Here is a 19,808-nt window from a genome sequence, read left to right as displayed (position 1 = left end):
CGATCTTCTATCACAAGGCCCGTTCTACCACCAGAACTCGGGGGCTCTCAATTTGACGGCGTGGCCCTTGAGACTTGGGTTCTAACCCAGGCAAGGCTCTCGCCGGACGTCATTGAAACCATGATCAGGGCACGGAAGCCAGCCTCTGCCAAGATCTATTACCGTACCTGGAAAGCTTTCTTTACCTGGTGCGAATCTCGTGGCCAGACTCCACTCCCTTACTCCTTACCCAAAGTACTTGGTTTTCTCCAATCGGGTCTGGAGGCCAGGCTGTCCCTGGGCTCGCTTAACAGCCAGGTGTCAGCCCTCTCAGTACTTTTTCAAAGGCGCATTGCTACCAAGCCGCAAGTAAGGACTTTTCTTCAGGGGGTTTCCCGATTGGTTCCCCCCTACAGACGACCACTAGAAACGTGGGACCTCAACCTGGTCCTGACAGCATTGCAGGAACCACCCTTCGAACCCCTTAAGGAGGTCCCGCTCCGCCTTCTATCTCAGAAGGTGGTTTTCCTGGTAGCAATCACCTCGCTACGCAGGGTGTCTGAACTGACAGCACTCTCCTGCAGACGGCCCTTCCTGGTTTTTCACCAGGACAAGGTAGTTCTCCGTACGGTCCCATCCTTCCTTCCGAAGGTTGTGTCCCACTTCCACCTCAATGAGGAAATTTCACTGCCATCCCTTTGTCCGGTCCCGGTTCATAGAGTGGAGAAGGCTCTGCATACGCTTGACCTTGTCAGGGCATTGCGTATATATGTATCTAGGACTGCGTCCTTCCGGAGGTCTGACTCTCTCTTCCTTCTTCCGGAAGGCTGCCGCAAGGGTCTGCTAGCTTCCAAAGCTACCCTTGCCAGGTGGATGAAATCCACCATACAAGACACCTACCGCCTTAAGAATTCTCCTCTTCCAGACGGTATTACGGCACACTCTACACGGGCGGTAGGGGCCTCCTGGGCCATTCGGCACCAGGCTTTGGCACAACAAGTGTGTAAGGCGGCCACTTGGACTAGTCTACACACGTTTACTAAACACTACAGGGTTCATACCTAGTCCTCAGCGGACGCGAGCCTGGGTAGACGTGTTCTGCAGGTGGCGGTGCCCCAAGTGTAGCGGCCTGTCTGCACAATATTCGTCCATTGCTTCCCACCCAGGGACTGCCTTTTGACGTCCCATGGTCCTGTGTCCCCCAATGAGGCAACAGAGTAAAGGAGATTTTTGTGTACTCACCGTAAAATCTCTTTCTCTTAGCCTCTAATTGGGGGACACAGATCCCACCCTGTTGCCCTTCCAGGCCGTTGTTACTGTCGAGTTCTCATATTGTTTGCTTGAGCTCGCACATAGTTGCCTTCTTATAGGCATGGTTATGTTATTCATGTCCCGTTCCTCCTACTGCTTTTGCACAAAACTGGAGAAGGCTGACGCCGTCCAGGGGTGTATACTGCAGAGGAGGAGCCACAGTTAATCTTTTTCAGATTATGCATAGTGTCGCCTCCTAGTGGACAGCAGCATAACACCCATGGTCCTGTGTCCCCCAATTAGAGGCTAAGAGAAAGAGATTTTACGGTGAGTACACAAAAATCTCCTTTTTTTTAGTCATAAATTGATTAAAGATAATAAATGGAAACAGAAGGCAGGTATCGTTCCAACAGCTCTGCTGATCCAGCATGGAGACCTGCACGGGATCCGGATGTGGTGTCTGCACCGTCCAAAAGTCACACCACTGTAGCAGTCCGGTGACTAGAAGAGCACGTCATTCGATAAACACCCCCTTGTTGTCCACCATGTCGATAACCTAACCAGTGAAGTGTCCTGGACTGCTGGCTGTGAACCTTCCTCTGGCGCATCCCTCTGTTCTGGATCTCTAGCGCTGTCCAGCATTATATGAGGGCCTTTCCACTTCGTTCTGCAAGGTGCATGTGCTGGATCTAGATATCGTCCTATGTGCCGGAGGCGGCTGGAAACATCAGTCAGGAGCAGAGGAGACGTCTCTGGATGATGAACACCCACCGGACACTTCTCATTAGCATGCCATTGGCCATTTTTGCACTTTCATTTTTTCCTCCACTTCCTCCAAGAACCATATATTTTATTTTTCTGTCTCCATAGCCGTATGAGGGCTTGTTTTCCGCAGAACAAGTTTCACTTTTGAATGACGCCATTCATATTATCATGTAATGCACTGGAAAGTGGGAAAAAAAATTCAAGTGTGTTGAAATTGCAAAGAAAAAAAGTGCAATTCCACAATAGGTATTTTTAATTTACCATGTTCACGATATGGTTAAACTGACCTCACAATATGATTCCTCAGGTCAGTACGAGTACGCAGATACCAAATATGTATAGGTTCTTTTCTATTTCAGTGGTGGAAAAAAAAAATCCAAAATTTGAAAGAAAAAACATTTTTGCTCGTGTCGCCATTTTCCGAGACTCACAATGTTTTCATTTTTCGGGATATGGGGCTGGTTGAGGGCTTATTTTTTGCGTCCTCAGTTGATTTTTTTATTTATACCATTTTGGGCTAGATACAATGCTTTGATCGCCTCTTGTTGCATTTTATGGCAATATTGCGGTGGCCATAAAAACAATTCTGGCGTTTTGATTTTTTATCTTGTTTCCCAGTGTACTGATCGGATTTCGTTTTTATTTTGATCGGACTTTTACGAACGCAATGATATCAAATATGTATACTTTTTTTTTTTTTTTTAATGGGGCAAAAGGGGGATGATTTGATCTTTTTGTTTCTTTTTGTTGTTGTTCATACCTCTTAAAAACTTTTTTTCTTCACCTTTTACTTTATTTAGTAGTCCCCTTAGGAGAATTGAGGCTGCGATCATCCAGTCAATTGTGCTTTACGTAGTAGTGCTTCAGTAGGAGTACACTCCCGAAAATGACGCAAGGCAGAGCACACCTTTATTCTGTCAGCACCATTATAGTCTTTGTCGGTGCATATGCCCAAATCCAGTTTTGTGGGGGGTTCGAATGTAATCCCCGACGGAGCCTCTGAACGTAGTGTGCAAGCATCCTTAGACTGCTACACTATGACAAAACCTCAGATGTGGGAAATTAGGATTAGATCTGTACAAAACTCTATGTATAACGAGTTCTTCTCGCTGACAATTTTCCTGAAAATGGTGAAGGATTGAAACAAGTTCTGCAACTTTCTGATCCAGTTTTCTTTCATAGTACAAAGGTGATCTTGTTCTGTCCTGGTGATTGTTCTGCAGTCATTGCAGGAGAAATTTAATGACTTTTACATTGCAATTTGTTGCAAATTTTGGCTCATGACTGTTATGTGCACAGTTTAGTTTTGCAGCTTTTTTTTTTACTTTTAAGGTCTATTTTTAATCCAAAAATTGCATTAAATGTTATAGATGACATCTTTTCAATCTAATAATCTACCCACCTGTTTCTTTTTCCCCCCTTCCTGTCTTAGACATTATGTGCATTGATCTGCGGCAGATCCATCATAAAGCCTGAGTACTTCAGTGAGCTGATAAAAGCCATCAAGCAGAAGAAGCCGCTGCCGACACCTGCAAGGTATTGTGATCAGGGGGCACTCGGGACCCCCTGTAGTCTTCCTCCAGTCTGTACTTATAGTTTACTGTCTGAATCATGACTTTATTCATGTCTGTGACCCTTTACAGACTGTGAAGGTCAGAATATTGGGGAAACACACAGTAAACAGTGTAAAACATGGAGAGAATGCTCAGCATCTGGACCTCAGTATATTTAGTCAATAGCAAATTATTCCGCACTGCACCATCTGAGCCATGAATGAGTGAAAATTAATTAATAAAAAGAGTGGATCAAAAAAAAGTGACCACTGCTTCCTGGAACACAGACGAATGATGGGAGTGTAGATGCGAGTATATTAGTAGAAAAAGCAGTATAAAAGTTTATAATGTGAACTAGTCTCTTTCAAAAGTGGTCCAAGAAAAATCAAGTGGGGAACAGGCACGAGGCTATGGTCAAGTCAGAATTTCATCCAGAAAAAAACAATCTCTTCTATATCGTCATTCGTTTTTATACATTAGCAGTTATTACAATTTACAGGATTAAATACTATTCCCGTTTGTTGATTTACATTGTTATTTTTTAAGGGTTTTTTCAGTTGGTTTTCAACAATAGGTGACCTTATCCAAATCGATATAATGTTTTTTTTATTGCCAAGGTACATGCATGCATCGACACCCAGCCACATACAGTACAGACCAAAGTTTTGGACACGCCTTCTCATTTAAAGATTTTTCTGTATTTTCATGACTAAGAAAATTGTAAATTCACACTGAAGGCATCAAAACTATGAATTAACACGTGAAATTATATACTTAACAAAAAAGTGTGAAACAACTGAAATTATGTCTTATATTCTAGGTTCTTCACAGTAGCCACCTTCAAGAGCTTCAAGAGGTAGTCACCGGCAATGGTTTTCACTTCACAGCTGTGCCCTGTCAGGTTTAATAAGTGGGATTTCTTGCCTTATAAATGGTGTTGGGACCATCAGTTGTGTTGTGCAGAATTTTTGTGGATTTACTGCTGATAGTCCTACTGAATAGATTGTTAGCTGCTTTTTTCTTGCCATAATACAAATTCTAAGTAAAGAAAAACGAGTGGCCATCATTACTTTAAGAAATGAAGGTCAGTCAGTCCGAAAAATTGGGAAAACTTTGAAAGTGTCCCCAAGTGCAGTGGCAAAAGCCATCAAGCGCTACAAAGAAACTGGCTCACATGAGGACCGCCCCAGGAAAGGAAGACCAAGAGTCACCTCTGCTTCTGAGGATAAGTTTATCCAAGTCACCATCCTCAGAAATCGCAGGTTAACAGCAGCTCAGATTAGAGACCAGGTCAATGCCACACAGTTCTAGCAGCAGACACATCTCTACAACAACTGTTAAGAGGAGACTTTGTGCAGCAGGCCTTCATGGTAAAATAGCTGCTAGGAAGCCACTGTTAAGGACAGGCAACAAGCAGAAGAGACTTGTTTGGGCTAAAGAACACAAGGAATGGACATTAGACCAGTGGAAATCTGTGCTTTGGTCTGATAAGTCCAAATTTGAGATCTTTGGTTCCAACCACTGTGTCCTTGTGCGCGTCGTCAGAAAAGGTGAACGTATGGACTGTACGTGCCTGGTTCCCACCGTGAAGCATGGAGGAGGAGGTGTGATGGTGTGGGGGTGCTTTGCTGGTGACACTGTTGGGGATTTATTCAAAATTGAAGGCATACTGAACCAGCATGGCTACCACAGCATCTTGCAGCGGCATGCTATTCCATCCGGTTTTCATTTAGTTGGACCATCATTTATTTTTCAACAGGACAATGACCCCAAAAACACCTCCAGGCTGTGTAAGGGCTATTTGACCAAGAAGGAGAGTGATGGGGTGCTACGCCAGATGACCTGGCCTCCACAGTCACCAGACCTGTACCCAATCGAGATGGTTTGGGGTGAGCTGGACCGCAGAGTGAAGGCAAAAGGGCCAACAAGTGCTAAGCATCCCTGGGAACTCCTTCAAGATTGTTGGAAGACCATTTCCGGTGACTACCTCTTGAAGCTCATCAAGAGAATGCCAAGACTGTGCAAAGCAGTCATCAAAGTAAAAGGTGGCTACTTTGAAGAACCTAGAATATAAGACATAATTTCATTTTTTTCACACTTTTTTGTTAAGTATATAATTCCACATGTGTTAATTCATAGTTTTGATGCCTTCAGTGTGAATGTACAATTTTGATAGTCATGAAAATACAGAAAAATGTTTAAATGAAAAGGTGTGTCCAAACTTTTGGTCTGTACTGTATATACCATTGTCAGTGATTGCCAGTGGCATCTAATGGTGAGAAAGCAGTGATTGGATCCAGCTTCAGTCTGTACTGTTACAGCAGATGATGGCTGTATAACACAGCCCGGGTATGGGGCGCCCTCACTTTCTGGGCCTGCTCCAAATACCCCCAGCACCCATATCACATGCAATTAATTTGTCACAAAGGGGTTAAAGTCAGTGAACTAATGCCGCCTGTGGCCACGTTAATTTCTAGTTTCTCAACATTCCGTAAATCATTTTCTTGTTTCTTTAGTTTAATTGCTGCTATTTGTGGTGATAAATGTCACATTTTTCTTCATACATGTTTCATCTTTTAGTTTTTTTCCTATAATCGATGAACCGTCCTTGCAGTCCGAGTCATTGGATTTCTCAGAAAACAAAAAGCGGAGAGCAGTCTTCAAAGACAAGACCGTTCTGTTTTTAACAGCAAAGCAGGTATCTACTGTATCTAAACCTGAGACATTTCCTTTATTTTTCCTGACCGAAAATATATTAAAGTGTTTCCTGTGTGATAATATCTGAGTAACATTAGCAAAATATACAGGATGACTAACATGTCCTGCTACTGGGGCGGAAGCCACAATGCCGGAATGTCTTACACCTGCCGTCCTGCAGTGTACACACAGTGCTTCCCCAATATACTTATATTAATGGAACATATTCTTTCAAAACCATGGGGATGTAATCGTACAGACAGGAAATATTTGTGAAATCAGTTTCCCTATGTGTCCATTAGCAGAATGCAGGCCGCGGACTGTTGGCGGGGTGCGGGCGGGGGCTTGTTGGCAGGTTGTGGGGCGGCGCCCGTTGGTGGGTGCGGGCCGGGGCCTGTTAGCAGGGTGTGGGGCAGCGCCCGTTGGCGGGGTGCGGGCCGGGGCCCGTTGGTGGGGTGTAGGCCAGCGGCCTGTTGGCGTGGTGTGGGCCCATGGCCTGTTGGCGTGGTGCGGGCCCGGGGCCTGTTGGCGTGGTGTGGGCCCGGGGCCTGTTGGCGGGCCGGGGCCTGTTAGCGGGGTGCAGACCGGGGCCTATTGGCGGGGTGTGGGCCTGCGGCCTGTTACCGGGGTGTAGGCCTGCGGACTGTTTCGGAGTTTGGGCCCGCTGCCTGTTGGCGGGGTGCGGGCCGGGGCCTGTTGGCAGGGTGCGGGCCGGGGCCTATTTGCAGGGTGCGGGCCGGGGCCTATTGGCAGGGTGCGGGCCGGGGCCTATTGGCAGGGTGCGGGCCCGAGCCTATTGGCAGGGTGCAGGCTGCGGCCTGTTGGCACCGGAGCACAATACCAGCCACCATTCAGACCAGGCTGTGTTGTGCCTATGGAGCAGTGGCATCTGTTCTCGAGCTGGCAAGACTCTGAATTGAACCTGATTTCTTAGCAACTTGCCTTTTAACACATGACTGCGAAAGATCAAGTTATCTGTTCTAATACCACTGAACCAAAGGAATTATCCACCTTTTTTTAAGTGTTTAGAAAAGGGAATGCCAACATCGCCTTTTCAGGACCGAACCGTAAGTCATGAAGTCTTGTCCTTTCAGGTAGTTGACCTCTAAGGTTACTGATTGGCTGCAGGGTTAGGTGACTGACAGGCAGAATGTCACTGATGCTGTACCGTCCCATCAGTCACATGACCTTTTAACCAATCAGTGGCCTCATGGGTCAGGTGACTACTAGTGATGAGCGAATATACTCGTTACTCGAGATTTCTCGAGCACGCTCAGATGTCCGAGTATTTTTTAGTGCTCGGAAGTATAGTTTTTATTGCCGCAGCTGAATGATTTACATCTGTTAGCCAGCATAAGTACATGTGGGGATTCCCTAGCAACCAGGCAACCCCCACATGTACTTATGCTGGCTAACAGATGGAAATCATTCAGCTGCGGCAAGAAAAACTAAATCTCTGAGCACTAAAAAATACTCGGAGGTCACCCGAGCATGCTCGAGAAATCTCGAGTAACGAGTATATTCGCTCATCACTAGTGACTACATGTAAGGGACCTCCCCTCTTATGGTCCCTCCCCACCTCTGGTCAGAATTGAGCTCCCTCTACAGCTGCATTTTTCTGCTAAATAATGCAGTGTTTTTTAATTATTTTTTCTTTTTCAGCACAAGAAACTAAGTGCAGCAATTCACTTAGGAGGGGGCAAGACAGAGCTACTGACGGAAGAGCTGGATGACACGTCCCTCCTAGAGAACCCCAATGTTTGTGTGATAGATGTGGGATTCTCGGAGTCACAGTCATCGGAGTCGCAGGATTTCCCCTCCTGGATCACGTCCATTGTGGACGTACTGCACAGGTATTCATTACTGCCTTGTATCCATGAATACTGACACTTATTGTGCATACATAATGAGTGCTCGGAGTAGGAGGCCAATACCGCTGCAAGGAGCATGTGATAACTCAGAGACCCTCCATGTGTAACCTAGTCATTAGTCTGGGGCTCCAAAGAGACAGCGTTCCATGGTATATCTGCACTGACACCACACAAATAGCTTATGAACATTAAGCATTGGGAGGTCTCTGTATAATGGCAGCAAGCAGAGGTCTTAAAAAGTCTGAGATATTGTTTCATAAAGTAAATTGAAAAATTGTCTCATTTTACTGTACAAGGAATAACCATTGGAGCGTGCGGCCACACTGTATATTGGGAGGAAATCTGGCTGAAAACCTGCGACATATAGATTTTACTGATGCTGCTTAGTGGTTCCCATCACCCATAAGCTCCCATGTCCATTTCTCTACTGGATGCCTATGTCGTGTACTGTGCTGTATACTGTATCAGTCAATGGAGGCCAAGAGGGCACTGCTTTGGCCTCTTTTTGATGAATGGAGGCTGGTAAACAAATTAAAATGATGCACTGGGTGCTTCCCTGGCATACGTGCAATAAGGGTCGCTCTATTGCAACCAGAAATGACCCCATGTCCAGAAAAAGCAGATGTCACATTCACTGTAGATGCTGAAGGTGCAAGAATTCCTATAGATTGCAGTGGGGGAAATATTCCACTGTCCTGAATACCACGAGTAAGGGCCATATACATGAGGATATTGTAAGTGTATATAAAATATAATATTTATTTTTGAAGCACCTTTAATTCCAGTGTTGTACAAGTGAGCAGTTTTACATATGTGTGTGTGAAGAATATATACAATATTATTTATTATTATAGCGCCACTTATTCCATGGCGCTTTACAATATATGTGTGTTTGTATACAGTGGCATGTAAAAGTTTGGGCCCCCCTGGTCAAAATTACTGTTTATTGTGAACAGTTAAGCAAGTTGAAGATGAAATGATATCTTGGTAAATAAATAAATGGTAAAGACACAGCCAGAATAAAGTCCTTTATTTGAAATCATCACACAGACTCCTTTATTGAATCTTAATTTGCCATACTTGCTGAACGCCTAATCCCCGATGCCCTTGTCTCCTGTAAAGAATGAAAAATAATAAATAAACATATAATACTATCCTGTCCAATGTAGTCCATTTAATACCGAGTGACCCACAGCGATCTCGCATATAGAACAGTCACATCGGGAGATGTAACTGCTCTACCCGGCCTCCGGCGATACACTGTGGGAGCGATTACCTCCTGTCAGTGTATCACTGAGCTGCCGTGAGATTTCACTGGAGTTCATCAGCTCCGGTGCTCTCACTGACGGCACTACCGCTGTGTGAGAACTTTCCCATAAGTGAGAGCACCGGAGCTGATCAGCTGATGAACTCCGGTGAACTCTCATGGTGGCTCAGTGATACACTGTGGGAGCAATCACCTCCTGTCAGTGTATCACCGGCGGCCGGGTGAGATCGACGTGGGACACTCGGTATTAAATGGACTACGGCGGACAGGGAGTATGTGTTGGTTCATTATTTTTGATTGTTTGCAGGAGACACGGGCGTCTGAGATTAGGTGTTTGGTGAGTATGTATTGTGTATGTGAATATGTAACTTATGTAAATGTTTTGATTGAACACAGGCATCAGATGATGAGACTATTCTCCCATCATCGGCTCATGCTGTCTGTCACGTGGCAAAATATGTGGCCGGATAGGAGTTGTAGTCCCATCAGACGACGCCTGGGTACACACGTCGCATGGGTAAACACACACATACAGACACACACATATTCTCCGCCCACACACAGACGCACAGACATATTCTCCGCCCACACACTCTTCCCCCTTATGACATCATATCCCTTTGACAAATCGCAGCGTTCTTTGGCAGCTAATTTGCAGCAAATCCCAAACCTTTTTACACCTGGGTTTTTGCTGCGGATTTGACTGACTCAATGGAAGTCAATGGGTGCAGAAACGCTGCAGATCCGCAAAAAGAATTGACATGCTGCTGAAAATAAAATGCTGCAAATAAGGACGGAAAGTGTTGTGCACAACACTTAAGGAATGTCATTGATTAACATTGCTTAAGTAATCCATTGCGTTTTTGGAGCATTTCCGCTGTGAAAAAACGCTGTGGAAATGCAACTAATCCGCATCGTGTGCACATAGTCTAGTTATACACAGGTTTATTTCCTTTGTGTGTATTGGTTCAACAGCAAATTGGACATAATTTCATACAAAACTTCAAAAATGCGCCGGAGAAAATTGTTGGCACTCTTCCAAAATTGTGGGTAAACAACTTTGTTTCAAGCATGTGATGCTCATTCAAACTCGCCTTTGGCAAGTAACAGGTGTGGAAATAAGAAAATCACACCTGAAACCAGATGACAAGGGCAGAAGTTGACTCAATATTTGCATTGTGTGTGTGTGTGCGCCACACTAAGCATGAAGAACAGAAAGAGAAGAGAACAGTCTATGGACTTGAAAACCAAAATTGTTGAGCAATATCAGCAATCTCAAGGTTACAAGTCAATCACCAGAGAGCTTATCCCCTTTCTGACATTAGACATACTATTCTGTCGAGGTGGTATGGGCCCATGTGACCACCGACGGGATAGTACGTCTAACGTGATCGCGGGTGGGTGTTAGCTATCACAGCTGACATCCGGCACTATGTGCCAGGAGCGGTCACGGACCGCTCCTGGCACATTAACCCCCGTAACACTGCGATCAAACATGATCGCAGCGTTCCGGCGGCATAGGGAAGCATTGCGCAGGGAGGGGGCTCCCTGCGTGCTTCCCTGAGACCCTCGGAGCAACGTGATGTGATCGCGTCGCTCCGAGAGTCTCCTCCATCATCCTCCCTGCAGGCCCGGATCCAAAATGGCCGCGGGGGGGCCTTCCGGGTCCTGCAGGGAGGTGGCTTGCAAGCGCCTGCTCAGAGCAGGCGCCGGGAAGCCTCCTGCAGTGCCTGTCAGATTGCTGATCTGACACACTGCATTGCAAAGTGTCATATCAGCGATCTGACACTATAACATGATGTCCCACACTGGGAAAAAGTAAAAAAAAATAGTTATGTGTAAAAAAAAATCCTAAATAAATGAAAAAAATATTGTTCCAATAAATACATTTCTTTATGTAAATAAAAAAAACAATAATAGTACACATATTTATTATCGCCGAAGAATAAAAGTGCTTTATCAATTTTACCAAACGTGGAACGGTATAAACGCCCTCCCCCCTAAAAGAAATTCACAAATTGCTGGTTTTTGTTGATTCTGCCTAAGAAAAATCGGAATAAAAAGCGATCAAAAAATGTCATGTGCCCGAAAATGATACCAATAAAAACGTCAACTCGTCCCTCAAAAAACAAGACCTCACATGACTCTGTGGACCACAATATGGAAAAGTTATAGCTCTCGGAATGTGGTAACACAAAAAATATTTTTGGCAACAAAAAGCGTCCTTTAGTGTGTGACAGCTGCCAATCATAAAAACCCGACATAAAAACCCACTATAAATAGTAAATCAAACCCCCCCATTATCACCGCCTTAGTTAGGGAAAATAATAAAATAAAAAAATGTATTTATTTCCATTTTCCCATTAGAGTTAGGGTTTGGGCTAAAGTTGGGGTTGGGGCTAAAGTTAGGGTTGGGGTTTGGGTTTGGATTACGTTTACGGTTGGGTTTGGGGTGTGTCAGGGTTAGGGGTGTGTTGGGGTTGGGGGTGTGTTGGGGTTGGGATTAGGGTTAGGGGTGTGGTTGGGGTTAGGGGTGTGTTTAGGGTTGGGATTAGGGTTAGGGGTGTGTTGGGGTTAGGGTTTCAGTTAGAATTGGGAGGTTTCCACTGTTTAGGCACATCAGGGGTTCTACAAACACAACATGATGTCCGATCTCAATTCCATCCAATTCTGCGTTGAAAAAAATAAAACGGGGCTCCTTCCATTCTTAGCTGTGCCATGCGCCCAAACAGTGGTTTACCAACACATATGGGGTATCTGCGTACTCAGGACAAATTGTACAACAACTTAGGGGGCCAATTTCACCTGTTACCCTTGGGAAAATACAAAACGGGGCTAAAAAAAATAGGTATTAAGCTTACCGTTAATTATGTTTCCCGGAGTCCATCCTGACCGCACCCTGGAGGATGTACTCCTCCCCTTGCTGGGACAGAAAACACACGAGAGTTCAAAAGGTCGTGTCCCACCCCCAATCCTCAGTTTTGTAGCAAGAACTGCCTCATGGAAATGCAGAAAAAAATTACTTTATTGGTAAATAGAACATATTACATCATATGCCAGGAACATATTACAACATATGCCAGGAACATAATACATCATATGCCAGGGTTACATTACATCATGCATATAAATATCACCAGGGAGGGAACTACCAGTGCTGTCAGGATGGACTCCTGGAAACATAATTAACGGTAAGCTTAATACCTATTTTCCAGGACGTCCCTCCTGACAGCACCCTGGAGAGTACCAAAGCAGCTCCTAAGGGTGGGATTACCGCTTGGAGAACCTTTCCCCCAAATGCAGTATGTTGACCAGACAAAACATCAAGTTTATAATGTTTACAAAAGGTGTTGGCGCTAGCCCATATTGCCGCCTTACAAATCTGCTCTAGAGAGGCGCCTGCCCTCTCGGCCCAAGAAGTAGCTATCCCTCGTGTAGAATGTGCATGGAGACCCTTTGGAGGTGGAAGTCCCTCTGACTGGTACGCCTCAGAGATCACTGAGGTGATCCAACGTGCGAGAGAGGCCTTCTTTCCTTTATTCTTTCCTCCAAACAAAATGAATAAATTTGGGTCAATGCGCCACGAGTTGGTGGCTGCCAGGTAGTCTAAGACTGCCTGTCTGACATCAAGTGAATGGAGAGCTTTTTCTTTTGCATTAGCCGGGTTATTGCAAAAGGATGGTAACACGATTTCCTGCTTTCTATTCTTAACCGTTCCCACTTTTGGGATAATTGAGGGATCCAGTCTAAGGATTAAGCTATCCTCTCTAATCTGAAGGTACAGGTCCCTAGTGCACAGGGCTTGAATTTCCCCCACTCTCTTAGCCGTGGTAATCGCCACTAAGAATGCTGTTTTACGAGTGAGGACTGGAATAGGCATATTATCAGCTGAGGCGTAGTCATTTTTACAAAGGATTCTGAGGACCAGATTAAGGTCCCAGGAAGGCGACAATTGTCTAATGGTGGGGCGCAACCTCTGGGTGGCTCTGATAAATCTAACTATCCACGGGTGGGATGCTAGGCGATAGTCAAAAATAGAGCTAAGTGCCGAGATCTGCACTTTCAAGGTGCTTGGTTTTAGACCTTTGTCAAACCCAGCCTGCAGGAAATCTAGGATTCTAGGTAAGTCGGGAGTGCCTGCCGAAACCTCAGACCTGCCACCCTCCAGGCAGAAACGCCGCCAGATTTTTAAATAAATTGCTGATGTGACTGGCTTCCTATTGGATTTAATAGTGGCTATCACTTGGTCCGACAGCCCTCTTGCCTTCAGGATGTTCCCTTCAGGATCCATGCTGAGAGATGTATTTTCTCTGGGTTCGGGTGGTACACTGGACCCTGGTGAATTACATCTGCCCTGAGAGGGAGCTCTACTGGGCTCTCGATTGCCAGGTCTACTAGGAGAGAGAACCAGCTCCTTCTTGGCCAAAATGGAACAATCAATATAACTCGAGCTCGATCCTCCTTGATTTTTCGGAGTACAGCTGGAATCAGTGCTAGAGGAGGGAATGCATATGAGAGGGGTTCCGTCCATTCCTGGCTCAGACCATCTATCCCTTCCGGGAGATCTTGAGGGTTCAGCGAGAAGAATCTTGAGACCTTCAAATTTCTCCTGTTTGCAAATAGGTCTATACTGGGAGTTCCCCAGCGAAGACCTAAATCCTGGAAGATTTCCTGGTTGAGTTCCCACTCTGTTGCAAACACCCGTCTCCTGCTCAGATAGTCTGCTATGACATTCTGGGAGCCCTCTAGGTGAATTGCCGAAATGGATAGGACCGAATTTTCTGCCCAACGGAATATTCTTCCCACAAGCTCCTGAAGCGGATGGTGTCTTGAGCCTCCCTGATGTTTGAGGAAAGAAACTGTTGTTACATTGTCGGACATTATCTTGACATGGCAATTTGCAAGGGTGTGTCAGTTCCTTCTTAATGCCTTCCAAACAGCATACAGCTCTTTGAAGTTGGAGGAGCTGTGAATGACATCTGCTGGCCACCTCCCTTGTAGGATCCTGCCTTTTAGATGAGCTCCCCAGCCCACGCAGGTGTCTGTAGTAACTACTACGTAGGGATCGGTAGACCATAACACCCCGATTCTTAACTTCTCTGGTTGTGTCCACCAGAGGAGAAACCTTCGTACTGGATACGTCAGCTTTAAAATACTGTCCAGAGAAGACTGACGACGGTCCCATCTGGAGAGGATTAATCTTTGCAGAGGTCTTGAATGGAACTGTGCCCATCTTACACACTGTATGCAAGCCGTCATTAGGCCTAGTACCCTCATGGCCGTCCTTATTGATGCTCTGCGTTCTAATAGGAGCCTGATTTGGATCTAAATTGCCTCCAGCTTGGTCTCGGGTAGCAGGGATATCCTGTTTCTTGAGTCCAGACACACTCCCAGGAAGATCTTCCTCTGTTCCGGAGTCAGGTCGGATTTTTGCCAGTTTATGACCCATCCCAACTGTTCCATCACAGACACAGTTCGGTTCCTGTGGTCTGACAGAATCTCTGGCGTTCTTGCGACCATGAGAAAGTCATCGAGATATGGGACTATTATGATCCCCTGGTTTCTCAGGAAAGCGACAATCTCTGACACCAGCTTTGTAAATACACGAGGTGCTGAGGCAAGCCCGAACGGAAGGCATTGAAACTGGTAGTGACAGGTCCCGGATGGCAGCACCACCGCAAACCTCAGAAGCCTCTGAGATGAGGGGTGGACAGGGACCTGATTATAGGCACTCTTCAGGCCGAGAGTGCACATCACAGCATCCTGATCTATGAGGAGGATTGCTGAACGTATGGACTCCATACGGAACCTCTTGTACCTGACCCAGGCATTTAGAGGTTTCAGATTTATTATTGTGCGAGAGTCGCCTGATGGTTTTGTTATGGAAAATAGGGAAGAGTAGTGTCCCTGGCCTACTTCTAGTGGTGGAACTGGAATTATGACTTTTGAGGAAAGCATATCCTTTAAGTCTATCATCATGGGAGAGTCTCGCATAACCATCGTAGGTACGATGTATCTGTCTGGAGGAGGGGAGTAAAGCTCGATACTGTAGTCTTCTGACACAGTCCGAAGGACCCATTGATTTTGAGTGACTCGGGGCCCAATTCTCCGCAAAGTGGCGAAGCCTTCCCCCGATAAGAGTGGCGTCATTGCGTCTTAGATTTAGAGGAGGGGCTGAAGAAGAAACTCCTGTTCTTATTGTCCTGGCTATGGGAACCTCTACTGAATCCTCTATTGGATCTACCCCCTCTGTAATCGGACTGTCTCCTGAAGGGAAAACCTCCGAAAGGACTGAGACCTCTTAGGCTTGTCCTTAGGATAGTATCTAGTGAAGAACCAAATACCCTTGCTCCTGAGAAGGGAATTGAACATAATTTGGTTTTAGAGGCATTATCCCCTGACCAGGATCTTAGCCAGACCGCCCTTCTAGCCGCATTGGATAAAGAACCACTTCTAGCCGAAAACCTGACCGATTCAGCTGTCATGTCAGACCGAAAGGCCATGGCAGATCTCATGATAGGGAGGGAGTTTAGAATATCAGACCTCGGGGTTTTATTGGACAGATGCTCTTCCAATTGACTCATCCATAGATACATAGACCGGGCTACCAAGGTAGCTGCTCTGTTGGTCTTAATTAGGGCTGCAGACGATTCCCAGGCCCTCTTTAGCAGTATGTCGGCTTTCTGATCCATGGGATCGCGCAGATTTGAGTCCCCGAATGGTATGGCTGTCTTTTTGGCAACCTTTGCCACCGGAACTTCTACTTTGGGTATCTCTTCCCATAGTTTGACTTCTTCCGGCTCGAATGGTAGACGAGCTTTGAAGTCTTTAGACAATACCAGCCGACGTTCTGCCTCTTTCCACTCCTCCAGTATTATGGCTTTGATATGCTCACTAACTGGGAAGACAGTCTGCCTACGTGACATAAGTCCCCCGAACATCATGTCCTGCCTGGATTGAGGCTTAGATGTCTCTTCTATCTGCATTGTGCTTCGCACAGCCTGCACGAGATCATTCGTCTCCTCCGCCTGGAAGAGGTATTTCCTTTGGTGGTCCTGGCTCCCTGAAGGAAGCTCCCCCTGTTCTTCTGAGACAAAGTCCTCAGAGTCAGACTTGTCCTCAGAACTATACACCAGCTCTCTTAGGTCTCGCTCCCGTCTGGCTCTCTTGCGGCTGGGAACGGGGATGGATTTCTCCACAATACTGGACAAAGAAGTCTGGACTTCTTCTCGTATTAGGGACCTCATCTCTGACAAGAGTGCCGGCTGTTCGTCCCTCATAACCTTAGATGTGCAATCTGCACACAAGGCTTTGACATGAGTGTCCGGAAGCTTCACACTACATATAGGGCATCTACTGGATTTCCCGGATGCCTTGCCGGACTTCTTCGCTTGACCAGAGGGGGCAGCGGGGGTTCCCTTATCCTTAAATGACATAAGATAGGGAGTAAGTAATGGGGGTAAGCCTGTCGTGCGTGCAGATAGGGAGGTCTGCGCTATGCGCACTCACCCCTTCCTCAGCTGGCATGCTTCCTTCCATAATGATCCGAGGTAGCAGGTCCCCGCAGCTCACAACGCTGGACAGAAGCAATTCAGCTGCTGCGCGTTCCACGCTGGAGCGCACACACTTCCCCCGCTCTTTACAGTGTCACCGGAAGTGACGGTAATGGCTGCCGCGATACCGGAAGTGACGCGGTTCCCTGGGACTTCCGTTTGAAGATGCCGTGCAGGACACAGCACCGCTCTGGATGCTGCAAAACCCTGCCGCCTGGAACCGTATCCGCAGCCGAGAGCCTCCCACCGGGAGGAGCGGCTGCCACTAGGAGCTTCGCCTCTCCTGGTCTTTGGAGCAGAGGGACCCCCCTCTGGAGGGTTTCTGCCCTGAGTCTCTTGACAGGGGGAAGGGTATTGGCAAGCCGCACGATCCCCCTGAGCTCCGGTAAGCTGCGCAGCTTCTCTCGTGCATCCCTTGGAGGGACAGGAAAAACACTGAGGATTGGGGGTGGGACATGACCTTTTGAACTCTCGTGTGTTTCCTGTCCCAGCAAGGGGAGGAGGAAGTCCTCCAGGGTGCTGTCAGGAGGGACGTCCTGGAAAAATCATTTTTGTGGAAAAAAGGGATTTTTTATTTTCACGGCTCTGCGTTATAAACTTTAGTGAAACACTTGGGGGTTCAAAGTGCTCACCACACATCTAGATAAGTTCCTTGGGGGGGGGTCTAGTTTCCAAAATGGGGTCACTTGTGGGGGGTTTCTACTGTTTAGGTACATCAGGGGCTCTGCAAACGCATTGTGACGCCCGCAGACCATTCCATCAAAGTCTGCATTCTAAAACGCCACTTCTTCCCTTCCGAGCTCTGTTCCCAAACAGTAGTTTTCTCCCACATATGGGGCATCAGCGTACAGGACAAATTGCACAACAACTTTTTGGGTCCAATTTCTCCAGATACCCTTGTGAAAATACAAAATTGGGGGCTAAAAGATCATTTTTGTGGTGGAAAATTTTTTTTTTAAATTTTCACGGCTCTACATTATAAACGTCTGTGAAGCACTTGGGGGTTCAAAGTGCTCACCACACATCTAGATAAGTTCTTTAGGGGGTCTACTTTCCAAAATAGCGTCATTTTTGGGGGGTTTCCACTGTTTAGGCACATTAGGGGCTCTCCAAACGAGTCATGGCGTCCCATCTCAATTCCATTCAATTTTGCATTGAAAAGTCAAATGGCGCTCCTTCCCTTCTGAGCTCTGCCATGCGCCCAAACAGTGGTTTACCCCCACATATGGGGTATCAGCGTAATTTCTCCTGTTACCCTTGGTAAAATGAAACAAATTGGATCTGAAGTAAATTTTTTGTGAAAAGTTAAATGTTCATTTTTTTTTTTTTTTTTTTAAACATTCCAAAAATTCCTGTGAAACACCTGAAGGGTTAATAAACTTCTTGAATGTGGTTTTGAGCACCTTGAGGGGTGCAGTTTTTAGAATGGTGTCACACTTGGTTATTTTATATAGACCCCTCAAAGTGACTTCAAATGTGATGTGGTCCCTAAAAAAGAAATGGTGTTGTAAAAATGAGAAATTGCTGGTCAAATTTTAACCCTTATAACTCCTTAAAAAAAAAACGTTGGTTCCAAATTGTGCTGATGTACAGTAGACATGTGGGAAATACTTATACTTATTAAGTATTTTGTGTGACATATCTCTGTGATTTAAGGGCTTGAAAATTCAAAGTTGGAAAATTGGGACATTTTCTAAATTTTCGCCAAATTTCCTTTTTTTTTTTTTTTTACAAATAAACTCAAGTAATGTCAAGGAAATTTTTCCACTATCATGAAGTACAATATGTCACGAGAAAACATTATCAGAATCACCAGAATTCGTTGAAGCGTTCCAGAGTTATAACCTCATAAAGAGGCAGTGGTCAGAATTGTAACAGTTGGCCCGGTCATTAACATGCAAACCACCCTTGGGGGTAAAGAGGTTAATGTTCCTTTGTCCATGGTGCGCAACATAATCAAGAAGTTTACAACAAATGGTAATGTAACTAATCCCCCTGGACGTGGAATGTAGAGAAAAATTGATGAAAGGTTGTTCTGTCCTCACTAGCTGAGGCAGGCTCATACGTAGCTATACAGTCAGCTAAACCGCTATACCGGGGTCCAATAAGGAGACTGTGGTTGAGTCTGTGCTTTATTAAACGTAGTGGTATATTGATGCGGTGAAACTGTGAACAATGATATAAATAGAATCAGTGCATGGTATAGAACAGATACATACTACACATGAGGTACATTATGCATAACATTTAGGAAGCTAGTAACTGAACTGGGAGTACAACTGGCTAGGCTAGGCTAATATGGAGCAGAAATATCTATAGGAAGCATAAAGACATACCGGCAATGCAATCGCAAGGGGGATGAAGTGAAGCGTCTTTCCTTGAAGGCAGACTGAGGAAAGTGAAAGGAAAAATGGAGGGAAATGGAGGCTGAGCTACCATAATTCATTGCAAAGGAGGAGGAGAATCAGACATGGATAATACAAAAACAAGATTAAACTGCCAACATAACTCTGGCCGCTAGAGGGAGCCAAAGCATCACAGATGAATAAAGGCATGAATATATCAATACTGTATACTGAGGAAACTGCAATTATGCAAGCAAATAATCAGGGCAACAATATTAGATGGCGGAGACAGAACACTCCCCATCTGGCATCAACGGATGTCACAACTCCTTTCTTCCAAAGGCAACAATAGGACCAGTTCAGATACCGGTCTGGAAAATGTCTTAGGTTCATTCCCTTTGGTCATCCTTAGCTCAACTTTGCGGACGTTGCCGTCCTTGCTCGGGAACGTTGCGGTAACTAGACCAAGTGGCCACTGGTTCCGGTGAATCTGACAGTCTTTCACAAGAACAAGGTCACCTATGTTC

At 45.7% G+C, this 19,808-nt stretch overlaps 1 protein-coding gene across 2 annotated transcripts in view; it reads left to right on the top strand.

Moving 5' to 3' along the window:
- Window positions 1-19,808, top strand: part of NBN (nibrin) — a 90,605-nt gene that overhangs the window by 26,977 nt on the left and 43,820 nt on the right. For both annotated transcript variants that reach the window (XM_069731587.1, XM_069731586.1), the window contains exons 5-7: window positions 3,428-3,531; window positions 6,129-6,246; window positions 7,908-8,098. In XM_069731587.1, coding sequence (XP_069587688.1) covers window positions 3,428-3,531; window positions 6,129-6,246; window positions 7,908-8,098 — 413 coding nt within the window. The remainder of the gene's footprint in view (window positions 1-3,427; window positions 3,532-6,128; window positions 6,247-7,907; window positions 8,099-19,808) is intronic.

This window comes from Ranitomeya imitator, chromosome 6 (genome assembly GCF_032444005.1).
Source record: "Ranitomeya imitator isolate aRanImi1 chromosome 6, aRanImi1.pri, whole genome shotgun sequence".
Lineage (NCBI taxonomy): Eukaryota > Metazoa > Chordata > Amphibia > Anura > Dendrobatidae > Ranitomeya > Ranitomeya imitator.
This window is presented reverse-complemented; position numbering and strand designations above follow the sequence as displayed.